Here is an 18,515-nt window from a genome sequence, read left to right as displayed (position 1 = left end):
AAAAATAAATCGGTTTAGGTTTTTTCGGTGGAAAAAAATAAGCCCCTCTCAAGGTCTCCTGAAATTCCACAGAAACACTCCGAGGAGTGTCTCTCGTTGCTGAAAATTGCGAAATTGTGAAATCATTTTGAGAAAAGACGCGTCCTGTTTGTCCAGGTGCGTGACGTCAGCTACCTGCAGCCGCCGAGTGCAGGAAAAAGAAAGAAAGCCGCAAGCATTCAACCCTTTCTCAGGTAGAATAAAAAGGAGGAGGAAAAAATGGGAGCGACTGACAATAGGGTCTGTTCACCTCTGGCTGGAACGAACGGGTTGATGCGTCGTTATTGTTATTATGGTCAGTGGTGGTGCGGCGGCATCCCTCGGTCGGAAACCGCATCGTCAGCGCCGTACAGCCGCCACCATAAATTCCAAGCCCCTGGAGCAGCTCTTTACATTTTACAGTTTCCTTTTTTCTGCCCCGGGGATTAAAATAGAGAGACACTTTTATGTCCCTGCTTCCATTCTTTCCATAGCAGCCAATGATAAAAAAAAAAAAAATATGACAAACAAATACAAAAAGCTGTGAAATAAACCCAAATTTTTGTATCTCAATATATTCCTGAAAAAAATTAGGAATAAGCTAAAAAAAGAAAAATCTATTGACAATTTAATGGTACGATTTTATTGCTATGTGAGAAAATAAGATTCATTCTACTTCTAGAATATTATTTAAGTGCAAAATCACGTTGTGGAAATCTCTGAATGTTTCCCTCTTCTTCATTCTACAAAAACCCGCATGGCGGACCTTTCTTTCTTTCTTTTTTTACTCGCAGCAGGTAGGCTGAGGAGGAAAGCGCAGGTAAAAACCCAGCAGGCGCGCGAGAGGGGGAGTTGGATGGTGTCTTGCTTGATCCGTCGCACACTCGCAAGTACCGTTATGTAAAAGTAGACGGTTGTGCGCCCCCTCATAAGCTCGCAGCATTACTCACGCCGGCATCTGATATCAAACCCTGGGTCTCTTCTCTGATGGTGGCGAATTCCGAGAAGGGAAGTCGCCAAACCAAATAACGCTACACTGATTTTCACGCACTTTGCACAAGATCTAAGTGCAGGAAAACAAGGAAATAAATCATTTTGAATCTATCTGATATTAAGTGAAATAAAAACTCTTTGCTGTTTGTTGATGCTGAAAATCAACACAGTAGTATATAATTAAAAACTAAATGCTGGAAAAGTTTCTCTAAAAAATAAAAATAGTATTGAAAGGAATATTTAAAAAAAATCAAATTTGTTCACAAATTAATAAAACGTCACAAAAGACCTCTTGCATACTAAAAAGGCAAAATTCTAATCGTCTGTCGCGTCTGAAGTTTTATTTCCAACTCTTGACCGCAGAGTTTGCAACTTGCCATTTGCATATTCAAAGCCAAAACTTCCATGAGCAGCAGCTTTTTGCTGCCCGTGAGTTTCCGCAGCCACAACCTATAAGAATATTCAAGTATTCTGCCAGCACTTTGCCCAAGAAAAGTGCAGTTCACCCTTTGGGCCGCAGTGGCGATGCGTGCAGCACCGCATTCCTTCCTCGTCTGCGGTGGCACCAAAGCTAGCCGACAATCGAACGTGACGTGGATTATTCTTCTTCAGCCGAAATTAGAATCGAGGGACCTGCGGGAAAAATAATTCCATTTGACGTGTAGGAAATAGATCTGCTCCCGTCTCATTTTCCCAAGATTGCTTCCAAACGTAATTACGCACCAGAGTGGCCAGCGGGTGAGATTATATAGACGCGTAAAAATGCTTCTCCCTCGAATTCCGGAAATCAAATTAAATAAGCCTCTTCAATATACCTCTAATAGACCTGGACAAAATAATTTGTTTAAATCATTTCTAATAAATGTAAAAGGTGCGCCACTGAGCTTTGCTTTATTCATAGTGTGACAATTTATTGCAAAAATAAAATTATAATCTTAAATGAATTCTTGTCGAGTTTTAAATTAAACTTTAAATCTTAGGTCTGTTTCTAGGATTATTAATTTCCATCAGTTCAAAACTTTTATCTGCTTCTTGATCTGTTGTGCGCCAAGCAGCTTTGCAAACAGAAGTGCAGCTATTACAGCCCAACAAAATCAGTTTTCCAATAGAATAACGGCATATAAATTGAAATTGCTTTAAGTGAATCACGTAATGTTAAGTTTGAAGCTCGTTTGATGTTTTTGTAGTCTTGGCCTCCCAAACAAAATATTCGCTTTAAAAGGTAATAAAGATACCAGCTCAAAAAATTGCTTGTTTTATCCTGTCTTATATTAATTTAATAAAAAATATTGCGAATTCTGAAATTTCAAATTAAATAAAATTAAATTTAGGCATGTATGAATTATGAAAGAATAAGGTGGTGAACTGTAATTTACTTGAAATGAAATCCATTCGGTTGGCTAGTCTGTGCACTTACAAGAAATCTCCTTCTCGCCATTCGACTTCTGGCTCTCTGAAGTATATTTTCTTTAGCTTTCGACGGAACAATGGCAAAATCCATTAGCGATCGGAGAGGCACCGGTGCTGAATTTCCCTCGAGTATCGGGTGTTTTCCTTCCATTAATTGGAGATGCATTTTTTCGCCCCGCCGCATTTATTGCATTGTCGAAAAGCCACGCTCCATAATATAATGATAAGATACAGAGAGGTGCCCGGGATGTCGACTTTTTTTCCCAAGCGCAGAGCACGTTGCGTAATCTCTTCTCTGGCAGCGCGTTTATCTTATCGTTCGTAGACCCCGCGCACTCGGCCGCCGCACAATAACACGCGCGACACATAGCCCAAATGGAACCGTTGTTTTTTATTATATTCTTAGCCAACTTGCAAAATACACGCGCGGCCCGGCGAATTATCGCCTTCCGCCTTTGTGTGTTAGTCCGTCAATTCGCACAATCCGCGCGTTTCGAAAGCGAACATGACGAACTGGGCAAACAAAAAAGGCCCGGCGCTGTGTAATATTCCACGGACAAAGCTCAAATTGTCTGCTTTGAAATTGTCTTTGCTTTCGTTACGTCAAAAGCAAACACGCCGGCTGTTATCGGTACAAAGCACGTGCTTTTGGCGAGCAAGGACTGCCAAGGTCACGAGAGCAGCAGAGGGACACCGAAAAGCTCTAAACCCCCGATCAGACCCATTAATCGCGCACCAAGAGGTCCCCAAAAAGCTCCTAATACCCTACTTCGGCCAGCGAAAGATAAAAAAAATAGAGAGGTTAGCCTTGTATGCTCGAGTTTGGAACATTTGTTTAGTCTGGGAAGGCTGACGGAAGTCGCTTAAAATGTAATTACAATATATAATTTTTTTAAACTATGCGAAATTATAAAACTATGCACAAATAAAAAGATCAGTTTTTTTATTGATGGCATTATTATTATTAATCAATTTAGTAATTGGAGTAAATATTTATATTAATATTAGAAATAATTTCATTTTTAAAATTTGTTAATTTAAAAGGAAAATGATTATAAAAAATTTAATACCCCTTATACAGTTGTTACTAAGGTCAGCCAGAGAAAGCTATCAGAGTTGATCTTTTGATTTGTTTTCCTTCAATGCTATAATAATACATGTACATCATAATTCAAATAAACACTCCTTGTAGTGAGAGATCAATATAAAATAAATTAAAATATATTTTTAACTCGTATCAAATTAAAGATTCGTTGATTTCTTTTGAAAATTTTCAACTCTGGTTTTTATTTATAAGAGGACAAATTCCTCAAGATTGTGAGATGCAGTGCTGAGGCGTTTTTTCTCTCTTGGCACTTCCACGGGGACAGCTTGTCCTCTTTCTTTTTCTATTTCTCTCTTGTCAGTCGTTCGCTTTTTGGCACGCAGCAAAAACAAATTCGTCGCTGGCATGTCTCGCGCGCCCCGTCATTGTGTGCAAATCAGTCGAAACGTCAGACGCACAGAGCGTATGCAGAACAAATTCCGATGCGATGCCCCGCATTCGTAGGCAACCAGCCCGCCACGCCCGATGTTGCATTAGATTCGCCCCATTGTGTTGCACGCACACCCAGCCTCCATCTCGTCTCGTCCGTCCATCCGTCTTAATATGCAAATATGGCACGTTATGCGTTATTCATATTGCATGTCGCCGCGATGCTTCTGCAACCGAGTGATTTTGCAAGCCAGAGAGGGGAGCGAAAGGAATGAAAATTTTGAACGGAAAAGGCTTCAAACAAGAAAAGTTTAAAAGAAACTTTTAAATTTAATGTTCATTTACAAAAATGAGGTTTAAATTGCGATTTAGAATAACTTTTTTTATTCATCGTAAACTTTAAAAAAATTTGGAAAATTTAATAATATACATTTTTGTAATCAGTATTTATTTAAATGGATTTGAGTAATTAAATTGATTCATTTGTGTTTAAAATTTTTTGGATATTTTTATCGGACCATTTTGCAAGTATGAATTGCGCACAACTTGAGTTAGGAAACTTTTTTTGGTCATGCCGTGGCGAAACAAAAAAGCGTCAGTGACGTGTGTCGCGCGTTAATCATGCGCGCTTGTTTCATAAAGGGATGCTGTTTGAACTTTTCGCTCACCACCTGCCTAGTGAGATGCAAACTGCACGCCGGCGGAGCACTAACCTCGAGTACTAACCTCGCACAACGCCCGCCGAGAGCCAAAAGGGAAAATCGGCGTTTGTTTGCCGAGCGCGCGTTTTAAATATTTATCTCGCGGTGCGGCTCATTTGAATGTGCATTCTGATGTATTCAGGTTAATAGTTGAGCACGACTGCCCTTGTTTCTCAAATTTTTTCTTTCTAGCGCCGAGATCAAACAAAAAGAGATTTGCAAATTGCACAATTGAAAACAATTCCGTCCAATTCATCGCAAATGCAGCGGCCTGGGTCAGTCAAGTGCACGCCAATCAAGTCCTCGGCCAACTCAGCGTCACGCCGAGGCTAATGATTGGTGTCAATTACTCGATGGACCACTTCCCTCTCTACCCTCTCACTTGCAATTCAGAGGCTTGAAAACAATATGTGAATAAATTAAAATCAGAGAAGAAATTTAATTTTAAATTTTAATTGTTTTGTGTAAATAAATTATTGTTTAGTTACTTTGCCTACATTGTTACATCAAATTGTTTATATGCAATTGTTGAAAGTTGAAAACAAACAAAAAAATTGTTGTTGGACAAAACGGCATCACCACTAGTGATGATTTTGCTAAAACATCCGAGATCAAAAAGACCCCATCCGCCGCAGTGAGCCTCAGTAGACTGTTTTTGTTCTTATCACTTATCACAAATTTTGCCAGAGGGTGGGAAAATGTCCCACTGGGCATGTTTTCAACGTTATTATTGGCTCATTTTGCAATCATTTTTAGCCCTAATGAATCAAAAGCAAAAAATTTTAAAATAATTCCTTCAGAAAATTTAGTTAGAAATAAAGTTTTGCTGGAAATTTTTAATTTATAATCTATCGTACATCATATCTTGTTTTAATGTTGCGATTTTTTTTAACTCGAGTGACAAATAGAAGTCACAAGAGCCTCCTAAATCCTCATTCACTTATGAAACAAAATTTAATTTCGTTATCAGACGATAAGAATGTGTGTCAAAATTGAAGACCCTCTTGTGTCTTTTTATCTCTTCTATCGCATTCGGTATTGCGTAGTGCAAAAGCGAATTGCAAAAGCGTGATGAGAAATTAATCATCGTCGGACGCACACGCACCTTATTTTTCTTTTTGCAGAGCGAGTCAAAGGACTGCGCTCGCTGCTCTTTCATCATTTTTCTCTGCGACTTCAGATCTCATCAGCATCATTACGGCGACGTGCAGCGCGCAAAAAAATTGCGTCTCTGCCTCTCGCGCCACCAGGAAAACGTATACATTCCTCAAATATATATAAAATACATAAATTGCTGCGTGATTTTTGTTTCTATATATACGTGTGAGAAAAATGACAAAAAAAATATAGCGCTACTGCTGCGGGTTTTCTTATTCATATATAACAGAGAGAATGGAGTTTTTTATACATCCTTTGTGCTCAGGAGGGCGGTGGAAAATTTTATTCAAATTGGAAACGGGCTTCATTTGCGTAAGACGAGCTTTCCACCTCATTTGCGTTGGTGAGCTGCCTGCAAAGTGCTTTTTCTTAATCAAAGTGTGCGGGGAATAAGAGACGAAAAATATAAAATAGCGACTTTTAGTAGAAATTTATTAATTAACAAGGCAAACGAAAAATTATTTACAAAAAAAAATTAGAAAAGAAAGATATATTTAATTTTTTATTTGAAATTCTGCGTTTCTTAAAATTTGCATGTATGAAAGAGGCCCTCAAAGGCTTTTAGCACTTCAATATCTATTCGCGGAACGAACAAGGTTTCATCCATATTTACCAAGATGTGCGAGTGTAGAATGGGTATATAATAATAGACGAGCTAACTAAGCTCGATTTTCGTTTTTTGCCAGCGACTCGGCGGCACGAATTAATTTTTGCTCGGCACGAAGGAAGAGCTGGGCAAACATGCGCGAGAAGCAATTCCGCCTCTCCTTATTCTCGTTCGTCGTTTTTGCCGATGGAATATTAATGGGCGGCGAAGTGAACATCGAGCACAAAGGACGCCCTGTCGCTCGGTGCGGTACATGCATCTCATCCTTCTTATTCAATCACTCCGAGCTCAAAGGGCGCACCTCGTCTTTCAGAAAAATCACCATGCATTTTTATTGACTATAGCATACCGACTAGACTAATAACCTTGGGGATGATGAAAAAAAGAACGCTTCCGTCTTTTGCAATAGAGAACAAAGATTGATATCGACTCTTTTTTTTTGCATAAATTTTTCTTTTATGGACAGGTTGAGAAATTTATTTCCATTCAAGTTCAGCACTATTTTTGTTTATCTCGCTTTTGTCTTTTTCTATTTCGCGACGAGAGTAGGAGTGAAAAATTTGGCACGGGTTTGTTACGGATTGAGATTTATAGGAGCAGCCGTCGCACAATTATTCGCTCCCGACCTGGGCCAAGCCTCGGCGCATCTCCGAGGCGCGCGTCTCTCGTGCCGCCGCCGATTTCGCAATTTGTCTCTCTTTCGCGTTTCAATTTCAGCATCCGACACCTCCTCTGTTGTTCTGCAATCTGCATGTTGCGCGACCCCGGTGTGCAATTGCATCAATCGGACGAGATTTCATACAGATATTGACGGATTGAGTGACTCTCCAGCGGGGTGTCAATAATACAGCCTTTGAAATGTGATTGGCGTTGTTATGAGAACGCCGCATGTGGGGATTTATTTTCAGCACCGGCACAATTTCGCTGCAGTATCCGCCTCTCTGTTATATGCGCAGAATGAGAGGATAAATTGACAACAATCCTCCCTGTCACTCTGTCACGTTAATTTTCATGATTGCAAGCTCTTCGCTAACTTAGTCATAATAAATTTTCCGTACAAAGCTCTAATGCAAATAAAATGACGTGGCGATAATATTGTTAAAACATTTTTAATTAATATAAATCTTTTAGAGCTATTTTATTTAATTATGTTTTTGAAGGCATAAAAATTAGGTGAAATAAAAATTTAGTAATTGAATATTTTTATTCACTTTCATCTCAATTTTTTACAAGCTGAATTACAAAAAGAAGCAATTTAGAGGTTGAAAACTTAATTTACTCAGACGCCTTGACTTGCATGATGACATTTAAGGAGGCATGAAACTGCTAGCTTGAATTGTAATTTACTCACTCGAGACTTAATTGCTTTTGTTACGTTTCCTCCAAAGTTGTTTTGTTGATCGATTGTTAAGAGCGGCTATAGTGAATGTGATAGGGTCGTTCAATTACACGCACCGATGCCTCAAAATTTTCAAACAACTGCACATGCATAAAACTCTAAAATCGACGTATAAAGTGTTTTTCGCCACAGTTGTTTTTGTTCTTATTTTTTTTTTTTTTTTTTTTTTTTAATTTTTGCCTCAGCATGGATAAAAAAAGCTGAGCGACTCTACAAGCAACAAGCCTTGTTCTTGTTGCGCTTCCAACAAGCCATACTTTTTGTTGGTGAAACATAATAGCCCCGGAGTGAGAACCACACGCACTTATAAAGGAGCCGCCGTTATTCGCAACCCCAGACGCTCTTTTTAATTAACAGCAAGTGCAAATAAGAAAGAATCGGTCGCAGACTTTTAATGAATTTTTATTAATGTCGGCCGCAGGTTTTTGCAATTAGAAGAAGGAGTTCTGTCGGCAAATTGGCTGCCTTTGTGTCTTTTCTCGTCGCTAATGTGCTCGTCAGAGCAGAAGCGTCCAATTTTCCTCCCTTTGCTCTAATTGCAAAACTGCTGACAGTTCGCTCGCCTCCTAATTATATATGCACTCGGCTGCTGATCTCGCAGCTAACCCACATTTGCCAACGTTCCTCTTCCATTAGTACAGCAAACTGGGCACTTTTTTTCCCGAACGCGGCAACTTTCGGGTCTAGAGTTCAAGTTCAAGAGGCTGAATGAAGGAAAAAAAATTAAATAAAGGCCTATTCGCTTTTGCCGGGGACAAAGCGCAGATTTTCTTGAAAGTCATTCCGCACATCCTTGTTTCTCGCCACTTACGTCAGCGTCACTTTTCGCTCGGCCCGAAAGTGTGTTTGCACCAAACAACAAACTACTCTTTCTTTTTCCTCCGCCATCATTCGAAATAATTAACCCGCCGAATTTTTACAACTCGGCCCGAGAGTGATTTTGCCCAATTAGGAAGGCCTTTTGCGCGGTAAAGGAAGACTTCGCCGCATTGGCTCCTCTCTCGCGCGCTCGCGAAAAAAAACCAGAACAGCGCGAGCATGCATGGTCACCTGCTTGTGTGCCTGGTGAAGGCATTTTTCAAGATTATTATTATATGGCCGCTGGATCACCTTGAAAATAAGGATTGCCAGCCTCGCGCGCGCAACCAACATTCGTCGCGGCAAAAAACGCAAAATGTGTATATTTATAAATATATATATGCGGCTGCGGCGAAACACAGACAACTTTGCAACACAACCGACGGCACAGCAGCATTCTCTCCGCCTCTTGCTTTCGGGGGAGGAGGAGGAGATATGGCTCGCAATTGACGATGTTATTAGCATGCAAATCAGTCAGGTCGAAAGGCATCCGAATCACGTGGTCTCCTTAAAAAATAACAATGCATTCAACGTTTTTGAACCTGCATCATACGAATCTAAATCAGTTGGCAACGGCAACATTGTAAGCTGGTGGGGGAAGATATATGAGAGATTATTGGCTAATTTCTAATAATTTGCTAATTTCAATGTTATAAAAATGTAATTGAATTATGAAATTTTTATAATTTTCAATCCTTCGACGATTCCCAAAAATGAGTTCAACGTTTAAGCTAAACGTTAACGCAAAATATGATCAAATATCATATTCCCCAATGCCTGCACAATGCTTCATTCTTCAGAATTCAATGCAGAAAAGAGATGCCTTTTCTCATTCAGTTGTATTCAAAATTAGCTAGTAAAATGTACAGTTTTTAAAAATAAATTTCCAAATTCCATAAATAAAGCCATAATATTTGTAATTTAAAATAATTATTTTTTGAGGGCGAATCTGTGCCGTTTATTCTTATCAGATTAAAAAGGGACTTCCTACTCCAATTCAATTTGAAATAATAAACGCATTTAGTTGCAATTTAATTTTTTATCATCTCGCCTTTTGCGAAAAGCTTTTAGTCGAGAAGATTGCTTCACATTTCTCATCCTCTGCACCGATGTGCAGTTTGAGTCTCTCTCTCTCTTTTCTTGATTTTCCTTATACTCTTTCGTGTTTGTGCACACTCGAGGCGAAAAATCCTCACTGCGTGTCCTTGGTCGGAAGTGGCTTGATCAAGCAACTCGCTGCTGTGCCATTTTTAATGAGCGAGCCAAAGGGTTGGAGTCACGCAGCAGCCGAATGGCCGCCAGTCAGCCCAAGTCGTTTTCTTACTCAGGATTCTCTTCTCAGGTTTATCGCAGCATCTTCCTTAGCCCCACCTTACTCTCGCTCATACCATCATCACAAGAGAGTAAACGATGCAAATCACGTTTTTGTTATTGCCAGCTCGCCTGCCGCCGGCCAATGCTGATGGAAATAAAACGAATAAGGCACAACAACTTGTGTGTGTGTAATTTGAGTGGACGTTTCGTTTCGCATCGTTGTTTCTGCGTTCCTAATTAATGACCCAGAACGAGATGCTTTTGCAAACAATGCTCGCACACGCCATCGCAGCAGAATTATTTTTTACTGCAAAGCTGGAATCATTCATTAAAATAGATCACAAAAATTAATTAGCTCGGAAGCGGCTTATCAGTTTTTTATATACGTCAACCTATATATGTGAACCGCCGGGCTGACCCAGAGTGTGTCTCGCATGACCCGGCGGGGTCACGGCCATCTTCATCGGCGACAGCGGTTCAATTCAGTAAATAACAATAAATCAGAGAGGTCACGTGGTTCTGATTGAAGGAGAAAAGCAAATAGACTAACAAAAGAATAAATAATAGACTGTAAACACAAATTTTATAGAAATTTTTTTTTTTAATATTTTGGTTCAAATTTTCCTTTTTTGCAAAATTCCTTACTTAGTCCGATGATTACTATCATCTGCAGCTGTATATGTACATTTGTGCATTTTATTTCCACAGTTCGTACACTAGGCTGCTTTGCATGCATCTTATCTGAGCGAGTCTGGAGCCAAAGTGCATGCATACATCTGCTGTTTGCACTTATTGCTCTGGACGGCTCTCTGTGTCCATTGTGCCTTGCTCGCGGCTAAGGTGACCGTGAAAGATAAAGCTGCATTGCAATGCGGCTGGCTGTGCTAAGCTGCGGCGACGAAACGTGAGCGTCCGAGAATTGTGTGTTTGCATCCAAGACCAGCCAAGCGGCCGGTCGGCCGGCGACTGACTCTTGGCTCGGCTCGCGCATAAATTCAAGCCAAGCAAACGGCGATTTTAAATAATGGCGCGGGCGTGATTTATCATTCTGCGCTCTTCGTAATTAATTATCTGCCGACCGGTGTCCGGCCGTTCATCATTCCCTTTTATTTATGGCCAGACTAGCGTATTTATTTGCACACCTCTTTCATTGCAAAGCTGCATTCACGTCTGGTTATAGAAAAACTATTAAATTTTTAATGCGATTTGTTATTAATACATAAATTTTCACGTGCATGTGGGATTATATTAAGCACACGCCATGGAAAGAGGAAAATGGGGCTTTCCAAAAATAATCTTTTTTTGTCTACATAATAAAATCATGAAAAATAGACTGAAAATATTTAGAATTGTCTGTTTAATGAGCACATATAATATTATTTAATTAAACGTGAATAAATTAAAACATATCACGTAAAAAAGGATCAATTCAAAATAAAAAAAAAATCAGTAAGCAAAAATATAAAGATGGACTAATAAATTAAAATAATACCTTTGATTAAGTAAACAAAGTTCATACATAATATCTAATGGAGTAACTTAAAACACATAAATGAACTAAATAAATGAACTGAAATTAATAATAAAAAAAAGACAAAATTGAGTGGCGCCTTCTGCGCCACTAAAAAGGGCACAGGCCGACAAGACTTTGTCTTGGCCTGACCCAAAAAAAAAAATAAATAAATAAAAAAAAACTAATTCAACCAATTTAATGTTAGGTCATTGATAATTATTTGAAAAAAATTATAATCGCCACGATCTACAAAATTCAAATTTATTTCTCATTAAATATGCACTTTTTGTTCAACTTTATTCTTATAATTGTAAATAATTTCATCATGGAGGTTTTGAAATATAATCATTCTTGTCAAGTCACTCTGATTGTGAGAAACATGAAAAAATAAACTAATGAATCTTTCCTGATTGATTTCAGTTGGCCGATGTCCTGAGTGAGCAAATTTGCCACGACGAACGTGCTCGCTAAAGCCTCCCAGCTGGATCTCACCCGCCCCCGCCACCCCCAACCGGCCACCATTAGCGTGATCCAGCACTCGGTGATGGACCTGAAGCACGAGTCTCCCAGCGCCGCAGCAATGATGTTTCGCGGTGGCGGCAGTGGCGGCGCCACTGGCGCCATGCCACTCACCACCAAGGGTCTGTCCGAAGGCCTCCTCAGGATCCACGACGGGGTGGTGATCAAGACGGAGCCGCGCACCAGCTCGCCCTGCGGCGACCAGCCGACCACGAGCAAGCGCGCCCGTCACGACGAGGGCTGGATCCCGTCGCCGGGACAGACCTCGCTCGACCCTCTCTCGCCCTCGTCCACATTCCAGAACGCCAACAGCTCCGGTGGAGCGATCGGCGGCGTCCAGGGGTACCATTCGACGAGCGCGGGCGCTCTGTCCAACGGCTACTCCTCACCCCTCTCCTCCGGCAGCTACGACCCCTACAGCCCCAACGGTAAGATTGGTGAGTACACTATCATTTTTTTTTAACTGCAAACGTTTGACGCCAAAATTCAAAACGTAGAATTTTATTGGGAGGAAAAATTATTTTATCAACTCTATAGAATAATCCTTAGATAATTAGATTTCAGTTTTCATCGGGCTAATTTTGTTGTTGAAATTTTCACGTTTGAATATTTTAACGAGTCTTTACCAAAATATGACTTATTTTGCAACGTACAAGAATTTGATTTGAGTTCGCAAAATGAGAAATTTCGTTCCCTTTAAAAAAATGCAATTAAATTCATGAAAATATTGATAAAAGAAACAACTGTGATTGTAAAAATATTCTAATTCAAGCCATTATTCATCAAAAATTAATAGGAAAGAATATGTAGTTTTATCGTGCACAAAATCGGATTCTGTTGATTTATTGAATGATACATGAGATCATTGCACCCTTTAGAAATTCATAGCTGGGTGTTCAAACAAACCGCGGGAGCTTCTGTGCCGCGGATTAAATCTCCGGCTGCAAAGAAATCTGATTAGCTATGCATACAGAGCGCCGTACTTGCAAGTACGAAAAAACAGCAGCACACGCCGCGTAATCTTTTTTAATCTTTTGGGCCAACACTCGGCTTATTGTGCCCCGTATGTGTGCGGTGGACATTTTATATTAAAACGAACCTAGTCAGGTGTTTGTGATCCAGCAGTGAAACAAATTGGATTTAATGACGAACTTTTGATCAAAAATGAGAAGTCGCGTGGATGCGATTCATCCGCCCGCACATTTAGTTAAATATAGAGCATTCGGGAGCGTTGCCCTCGGCGAGAGAGGTCCGCCGCCTGCGTACCGGGATCTTGGAACAAAGCAAGGGTGGCGCATTTGGGGCGGGCGGGCGGGCGGGCGCGGCAGAGACGTCACCGAAACGGCACGAAAATCGATGTTGTGCGAGGGCATGGTTGTTGCGCTGTCGCCGCAGCCAGCAGCAGCGGCTGCAGCACGCAGCGGAGGGCGTGGATGGATGGCCGGGTGGGTGGGTGGTTTGTGTAATTGCTGAAATCTCGCGGAAGCTGCGGCCCGGGCTATCGAGCGGGGGTGAACGACCTCGGCGCACATTTCGCGCTCTGGCCCAGGTCAGGGTTGGTCCTGCAACTCGATGGGCGTCGGCCCGACGGGTGCTGCAGCAAAAAGGCCCCGCGCAATTGGCGTCGTCTCTTCTTGGAAAAGGGGCAACGAGAAGACGTGCACTCGCTCCTTATTATTTTCTTTTGTGCAGTAATCACGCCGCGCTCAGGACATGCGAGAGAAAGACCGAATTGCTTTTATTGTGCTACAGTAATTCGTTTTTGCTTGGGATCGTTCTGCGCCAACTCTTGTATAAACTTGTCATTAAAATTGTTGTGGGTTTTTTTTTAGTTTAGAAAAAGGGAAATAGTTCTTATAATTTTTTTTATTTGATTTTTTATGGAACATGAAAAGTAAATAAATTGAAAGGGATTTTGTTGATCAAAATGAGAAATTAATTCTTGATGAAATTCATATCAACAATGTGAGTGCAATATTTTCAGACTATTTTTAATTACACAAAAAATTTAAAGATTTGCATTTTCTCCTCACAAAATTCATTCTTGAAATTCCTCATTTTAAATTCCAATTTTATCAAGACCATTATAAAGAACATTATGAAACACAATCTACGTTCTCTGCTGCACGTCATGGCGCAACGTTTTCAATATCCCTAAGTAGCATTTCTCTCTGCTCTCCTCTCATCCACCTAATCTATTCCACGCTAGACTACCCTGGCTGATTAATGAGCTTTCTTGCTCGCCGGGATAAAAAGCCGCAGCTGTCATTAGTCGCAAGATGGATGCTCCTTATTCAAAACAAGTGAGTGCGGCAGGTGCGGTATAAATAAATCCTTTGTACAAAACTCAGCACGTCAAACGCAGAAATTCGATTTGATATTGTATGCATGAAGATCGAGTTAATTTTCGCTAATGCTCTCGACGAGCAACAGACGCTGGGGTGTTTGCTCTCTCTCCAGGCGCAACTATGACGACCCGAGTCACTCAGACATGCAGCTAATGACAGAAACATCCAATTCCAGCCGGCGCACAAAAAGGGCAGACGGCGTCTCTCGCTCTCCACGAAGCGACGAAATAATCGTTGATGGAGCTCCTTTGATCTTCTCAAAGGAGTTCGCATTATTCCACCAGTTGAAAACTTCTTCTTTCAACCGCTATGCATTTCATTACAAGTGCGTTTCGCCGTGACGTCACGCGCCAAAATGGCAGGGCAAATATCATTAGCTGACCTTTTCGCAGCAACCTTTTTTGTTGATGTGTGTTTGTTGATAAAATGCCACGGGCGGCGAGTTTCTTCTTCTTTGCCTAGACCCGCGTATATTTTGTATAATGAGCGGTTTCATTCTCTCTGATTTTCGCCGGCGCGTCAGAGAAAGTGCAAGTAGTCGGACCGGCAGAGTAAGAAGACTCAATGGGCTGTAGGCCACTCGTGTTAGTAGGCCAGCCAGTCGAGGCGCACGAAGCGTGTCACGTTCAGACTCAACTTTGGCGCGAGTGAAAACTGTTGCTGCAAATGATTCAATTCGCAAGAGGCGAATCACTGCCAGATTGCAAATACATATTTAGTTGGCAACATTGGATCGTGCAGGGATGGGAGAAGTTCAAATAGGTTGAACTGCCAGAATTTTAAATTAAAAATATAATTCTTTAGTATAAGAGCTATTGATAGAATTAATTTTAATGCTTTTAAATTTTATTTTTTTTCTGTTGGTAAGATTTTTAATAAGTAGTCTGCAGAACATTTTGAATTAAAAATGATATTGTTATAAATTTATAATTGAAAAATTTAAAGTTGGCAACGTTGAAAACGAGAGGGGATGAAAATATATTTTAGTTTTATTCTCTCCTATAATATTAAAAAAAAAAAAATGCTTCATAATAACTGTTGAATCTGCTTTGGCCAATGAATAGAAAATCACTCAGCTCTTCTTAATTGGAATAAAAAATAAATAAATGTATAGCACTTGAGGCTGCACAGCTGCCGCTCATCTCTCCATTTAACCCTTGCTTTACCTACATTACACAAGCTAATGGCACATTACGGGAAAAAGTAATTCCTTTCAGTCAAATTAAAATTTTGGCATCTGCTTCTCTGTCACATTCGTTGTTGACCTCGGCTCGTTTAAACTGAATTATTCGCGTGCACATGGCGGAGGAATGCGCGGCCGAGCACACTCTCACTTGCACGGGCTCTCAATTTCTGCATGCGAAGTAAGTAGGAGAAATCGCGCGGCATTGTGCGCGCACGACCTGCACCTTTATTTGTTCTTTTCTTGTGTGAAGTCGCGCTCTGAAAATCGCAAGCCTCGACCGCGAGCACTTTTGCAGAAGAACATGCACAAAAGACAATTCGCTATCCTGTTGCGCAACCGAAGCCGATGAGGTAAAAATTGCAGAGCACGCTCTCGTTTTTTTTCTTATGCATTTTATTTTCTAGATAATAATCTGTTTGCAGGAGTTGTTAATAAATAATGACCAGCAGGCCGGCTGCGGCAGACTTACAAAGGTTGCAGCTCATTAGAATTGCAATAATAAGTGGAATTCGCGCCACGTGTAGGCGATTGCAATGGTAATGCGAGATTGTGTGTACAATGGCAACCTGCGCCAAGGTAATCCACCTCGTTCACTTCTTTATTCCACATCCTGATTTACTTGAGGTCGAACGTCACCATAGGGCAATCGATCATATAAGTAGTGCCTTGAATCGCTTTTTAATTGATGGCTCAGTGCAAGAAAGACTCGCGGACAAAAAAATTGAAAATAGATTATTGAGAATCTCGTCGCTTTTCCTCTCACAAGAGTATCTGCCTAGAAGAGTCTCGCAATATTCATTATTGACAGTGACGGTGCGAAAGCATTCTGAAAAAAGCACGAGCTGTTTAAGATTTGTGGGAAAAAAGTGCCAAGCAATCGCTCCCAGGTGTGGGTGTTTTTCAGTAGGTGGAAGTTTTATTGTCAAAACATGATTTGGTGCGCTGATTTATTATTATCCTTGTGTTGGATCGTGAGCAAAAATACTTTTCAATCTGCTAATAGAAATATTGGGATTCCTTTGTGAGGCCAAGGAACTTTCCAATTTCAATTTTGCAATATTGATCGGCCCCTTGAACTTATTTCCGGGGTCGATTTTCATTGTTGAATTTTGTGTTCATTGATGAACCAAACAATTCTAGATCAGTCTTAATAGTGTATTATTTTACTGAAATGGATTAAAAACTTTTCTTCTGTAGTTTTTTAAACAGCTTTTTGGATGTGAGAACTAATCTTCAATCTTGGCTGGATTACAAGTGTAAGCCAGAAGTCATTTTTACAAATGTCATTCGGACAATTTGCAAACTTTTGAGTGGCTAAAAGACACAAATCAAGTTGAGACTCCTCTAAAATTAGGCGGCGCGGTGGGTGCGTGTGCGAAGTCGGCCCCAATTGCAAACAACTCTTTAGGTGCCAAATTCGCAGGCCAGCTGCTCATGACCGGTGGCCTAAATTACAAGAATAAACAGCGGAGCGAGGGCGCGCGAGTGACATTTAAGCCGTTTTGCACCTCGGTGCACGCACGAAAGACGAGTTTGTTCCTCGGGAGGTGACCTTTCCCGCGCACTCGCCTTCCTCTAGCTCGTCTTCAGACTTTTACTTTTTTTATTTTTAATCCCCAACCAACTTACGCAAGTAAATCGATCGTGTCCATTTCGCCTGCTCGCCCACATCACTTCTTGTTTTTATTAGCAAGAGCATTGTTGCATTGTTTTTTTTGTACAAGACGTAAATGGCTGGTGCGCCTTAATTGGACACGGAGGATGTCAAAAGATAAACAGCAAAATGCACACAATAACGTGCGCGCATAAAATATATTCTCGTTTCCTCTTGGTTAGACCCCGGCTCATTCATAATTAAACACACACAGCAGAGAGCAAAGAAAGTTTTTTTCGTCCTCTGCGATATCGCGCACAGGAAGACACGATTGATAAAAAAGTGTTTCTCCGAGTACTGCTCCATCGATATACAAAACTGTTTCCAGCGGAAAGTGCATATGCGTCGTGGAGGAAGCAACCCTTTCTTCAGATGACAATCAAAAGAGTAATGCGCAGCCAGCCGGTTTCCTTTGACTTCAAAAACAGAGTTTATAAAAAAGATACACAAGGGAAAATGTTAATATATATATTTAAAACTCAGTGAATCCATTATTATTTTGCAAAAATATAAAACCAACTTTACAAATACTTAAAGCTGAATTTTGTTATATATACAAAAAATTAAATTTTCTTTAATTAATTTATGTCGTTCTTCCACTTTCCAGTCAAGGTAGTATTCAATTTTTGGTAACATAAAATTGAAATAATTTCTGAAAAGTTTTCATGTATCATTTTCCCACAGGTTATTTTCCGATCGGCTTGAAATAAAATCTGTTTATAACCCTTTAGCTCATTTTGAAGCACTACCAAAAAATCGTTGCATTCGGCGGCACCTGTCCTTTTTTTAGATCATCAATTTAAGAGCACACATATACATTCAGAGGCATCATCAAGCCCGCATGATGCCTCCACCTCTTTCAATCTTTTTTTACAGTCAAGGACATGTGGGGCGCAATTATACACAAAAGCATACGGGCCGCAACCGATCAATCAATCACGTGGAACCGACACAGATAATTTTTTTTATTTTTCGCCCTCCGCACAGCATCAGAACTGGCTGTTTTCCTCTCAACATTGCGTGCGAGTTGTGAAAAGGGTTGAGAGACTAGACACGGCGAATAAGTGAAGAAGTCGTTCGCCCCCGCGATGCGAGAAATCAACAAACAACAACCAACTCAAGCTGCAAGAGCAGCGAGTCGCGCTTGTTGCCTTATTGGGGTCACTGGTGAGCAGACACGTGACGTCACTCTTCTGGCGAGAGTGTTTCCAAAGGCGAAATTTCTTCGCTTGCACGCCAAGAGAAAGAACAATCAGAATGCACTTCCCGCAATCAGTCGCGACTGTCACCAGCCAAGGCAAAAAAAAAAATTATAAAATATTTTGCATTTGACCTGGAATTGTTTATGTATTTCCTTATAGCC

The 18,515-nt window shown here is 40.6% G+C and overlaps 1 protein-coding gene and 1 long non-coding RNA gene across 4 annotated transcripts in view; one reads left to right on the top strand and one right to left on the bottom strand.

The window, feature by feature from the left end:
• The window catches only part of LOC132198395 (ecdysone receptor-like), a 62,902-nt gene that overhangs the window by 18,740 nt on the left and 25,647 nt on the right, over positions 1 to 18,515 (top strand). For all 3 annotated transcript variants that reach the window (XR_009441976.1, XM_059622412.1, XM_059622410.1), the window contains exon 4: positions 11,866 to 12,401. Coding sequence is in view for 2 of the 3 variants with exons in the window: in XM_059622412.1 (XP_059478395.1) it covers positions 11,990 to 12,401 (412 nt within the window). In the remaining variant the exon portion in view is untranslated. The remainder of the gene's footprint in view (positions 1 to 11,865; positions 12,402 to 18,515) is intronic.
• LOC132198000 (uncharacterized) lies at positions 758 to 2,658 on the bottom strand. Its single transcript, XR_009441932.1, has 4 exons — positions 2,429 to 2,658; positions 1,735 to 1,837; positions 1,518 to 1,644; positions 758 to 1,461 (listed from the first exon to the last, which is right to left on the bottom strand). It is a non-coding gene; the product is annotated as an uncharacterized LOC132198000 (long non-coding RNA).

Source organism: Neocloeon triangulifer, unplaced genomic scaffold (assembly GCF_031216515.1).
Source record: "Neocloeon triangulifer isolate White Clay Creek 2 clone unplaced genomic scaffold, ASM3121651v1 ptg000012l, whole genome shotgun sequence".
In the NCBI taxonomy this organism is placed as follows: domain Eukaryota; kingdom Metazoa; phylum Arthropoda; class Insecta; order Ephemeroptera; family Baetidae; genus Neocloeon; species Neocloeon triangulifer.
The sequence above is the reverse complement of the archived record's forward strand: the minus strand, read 5'-3'. Positions and strand labels throughout refer to the sequence as shown.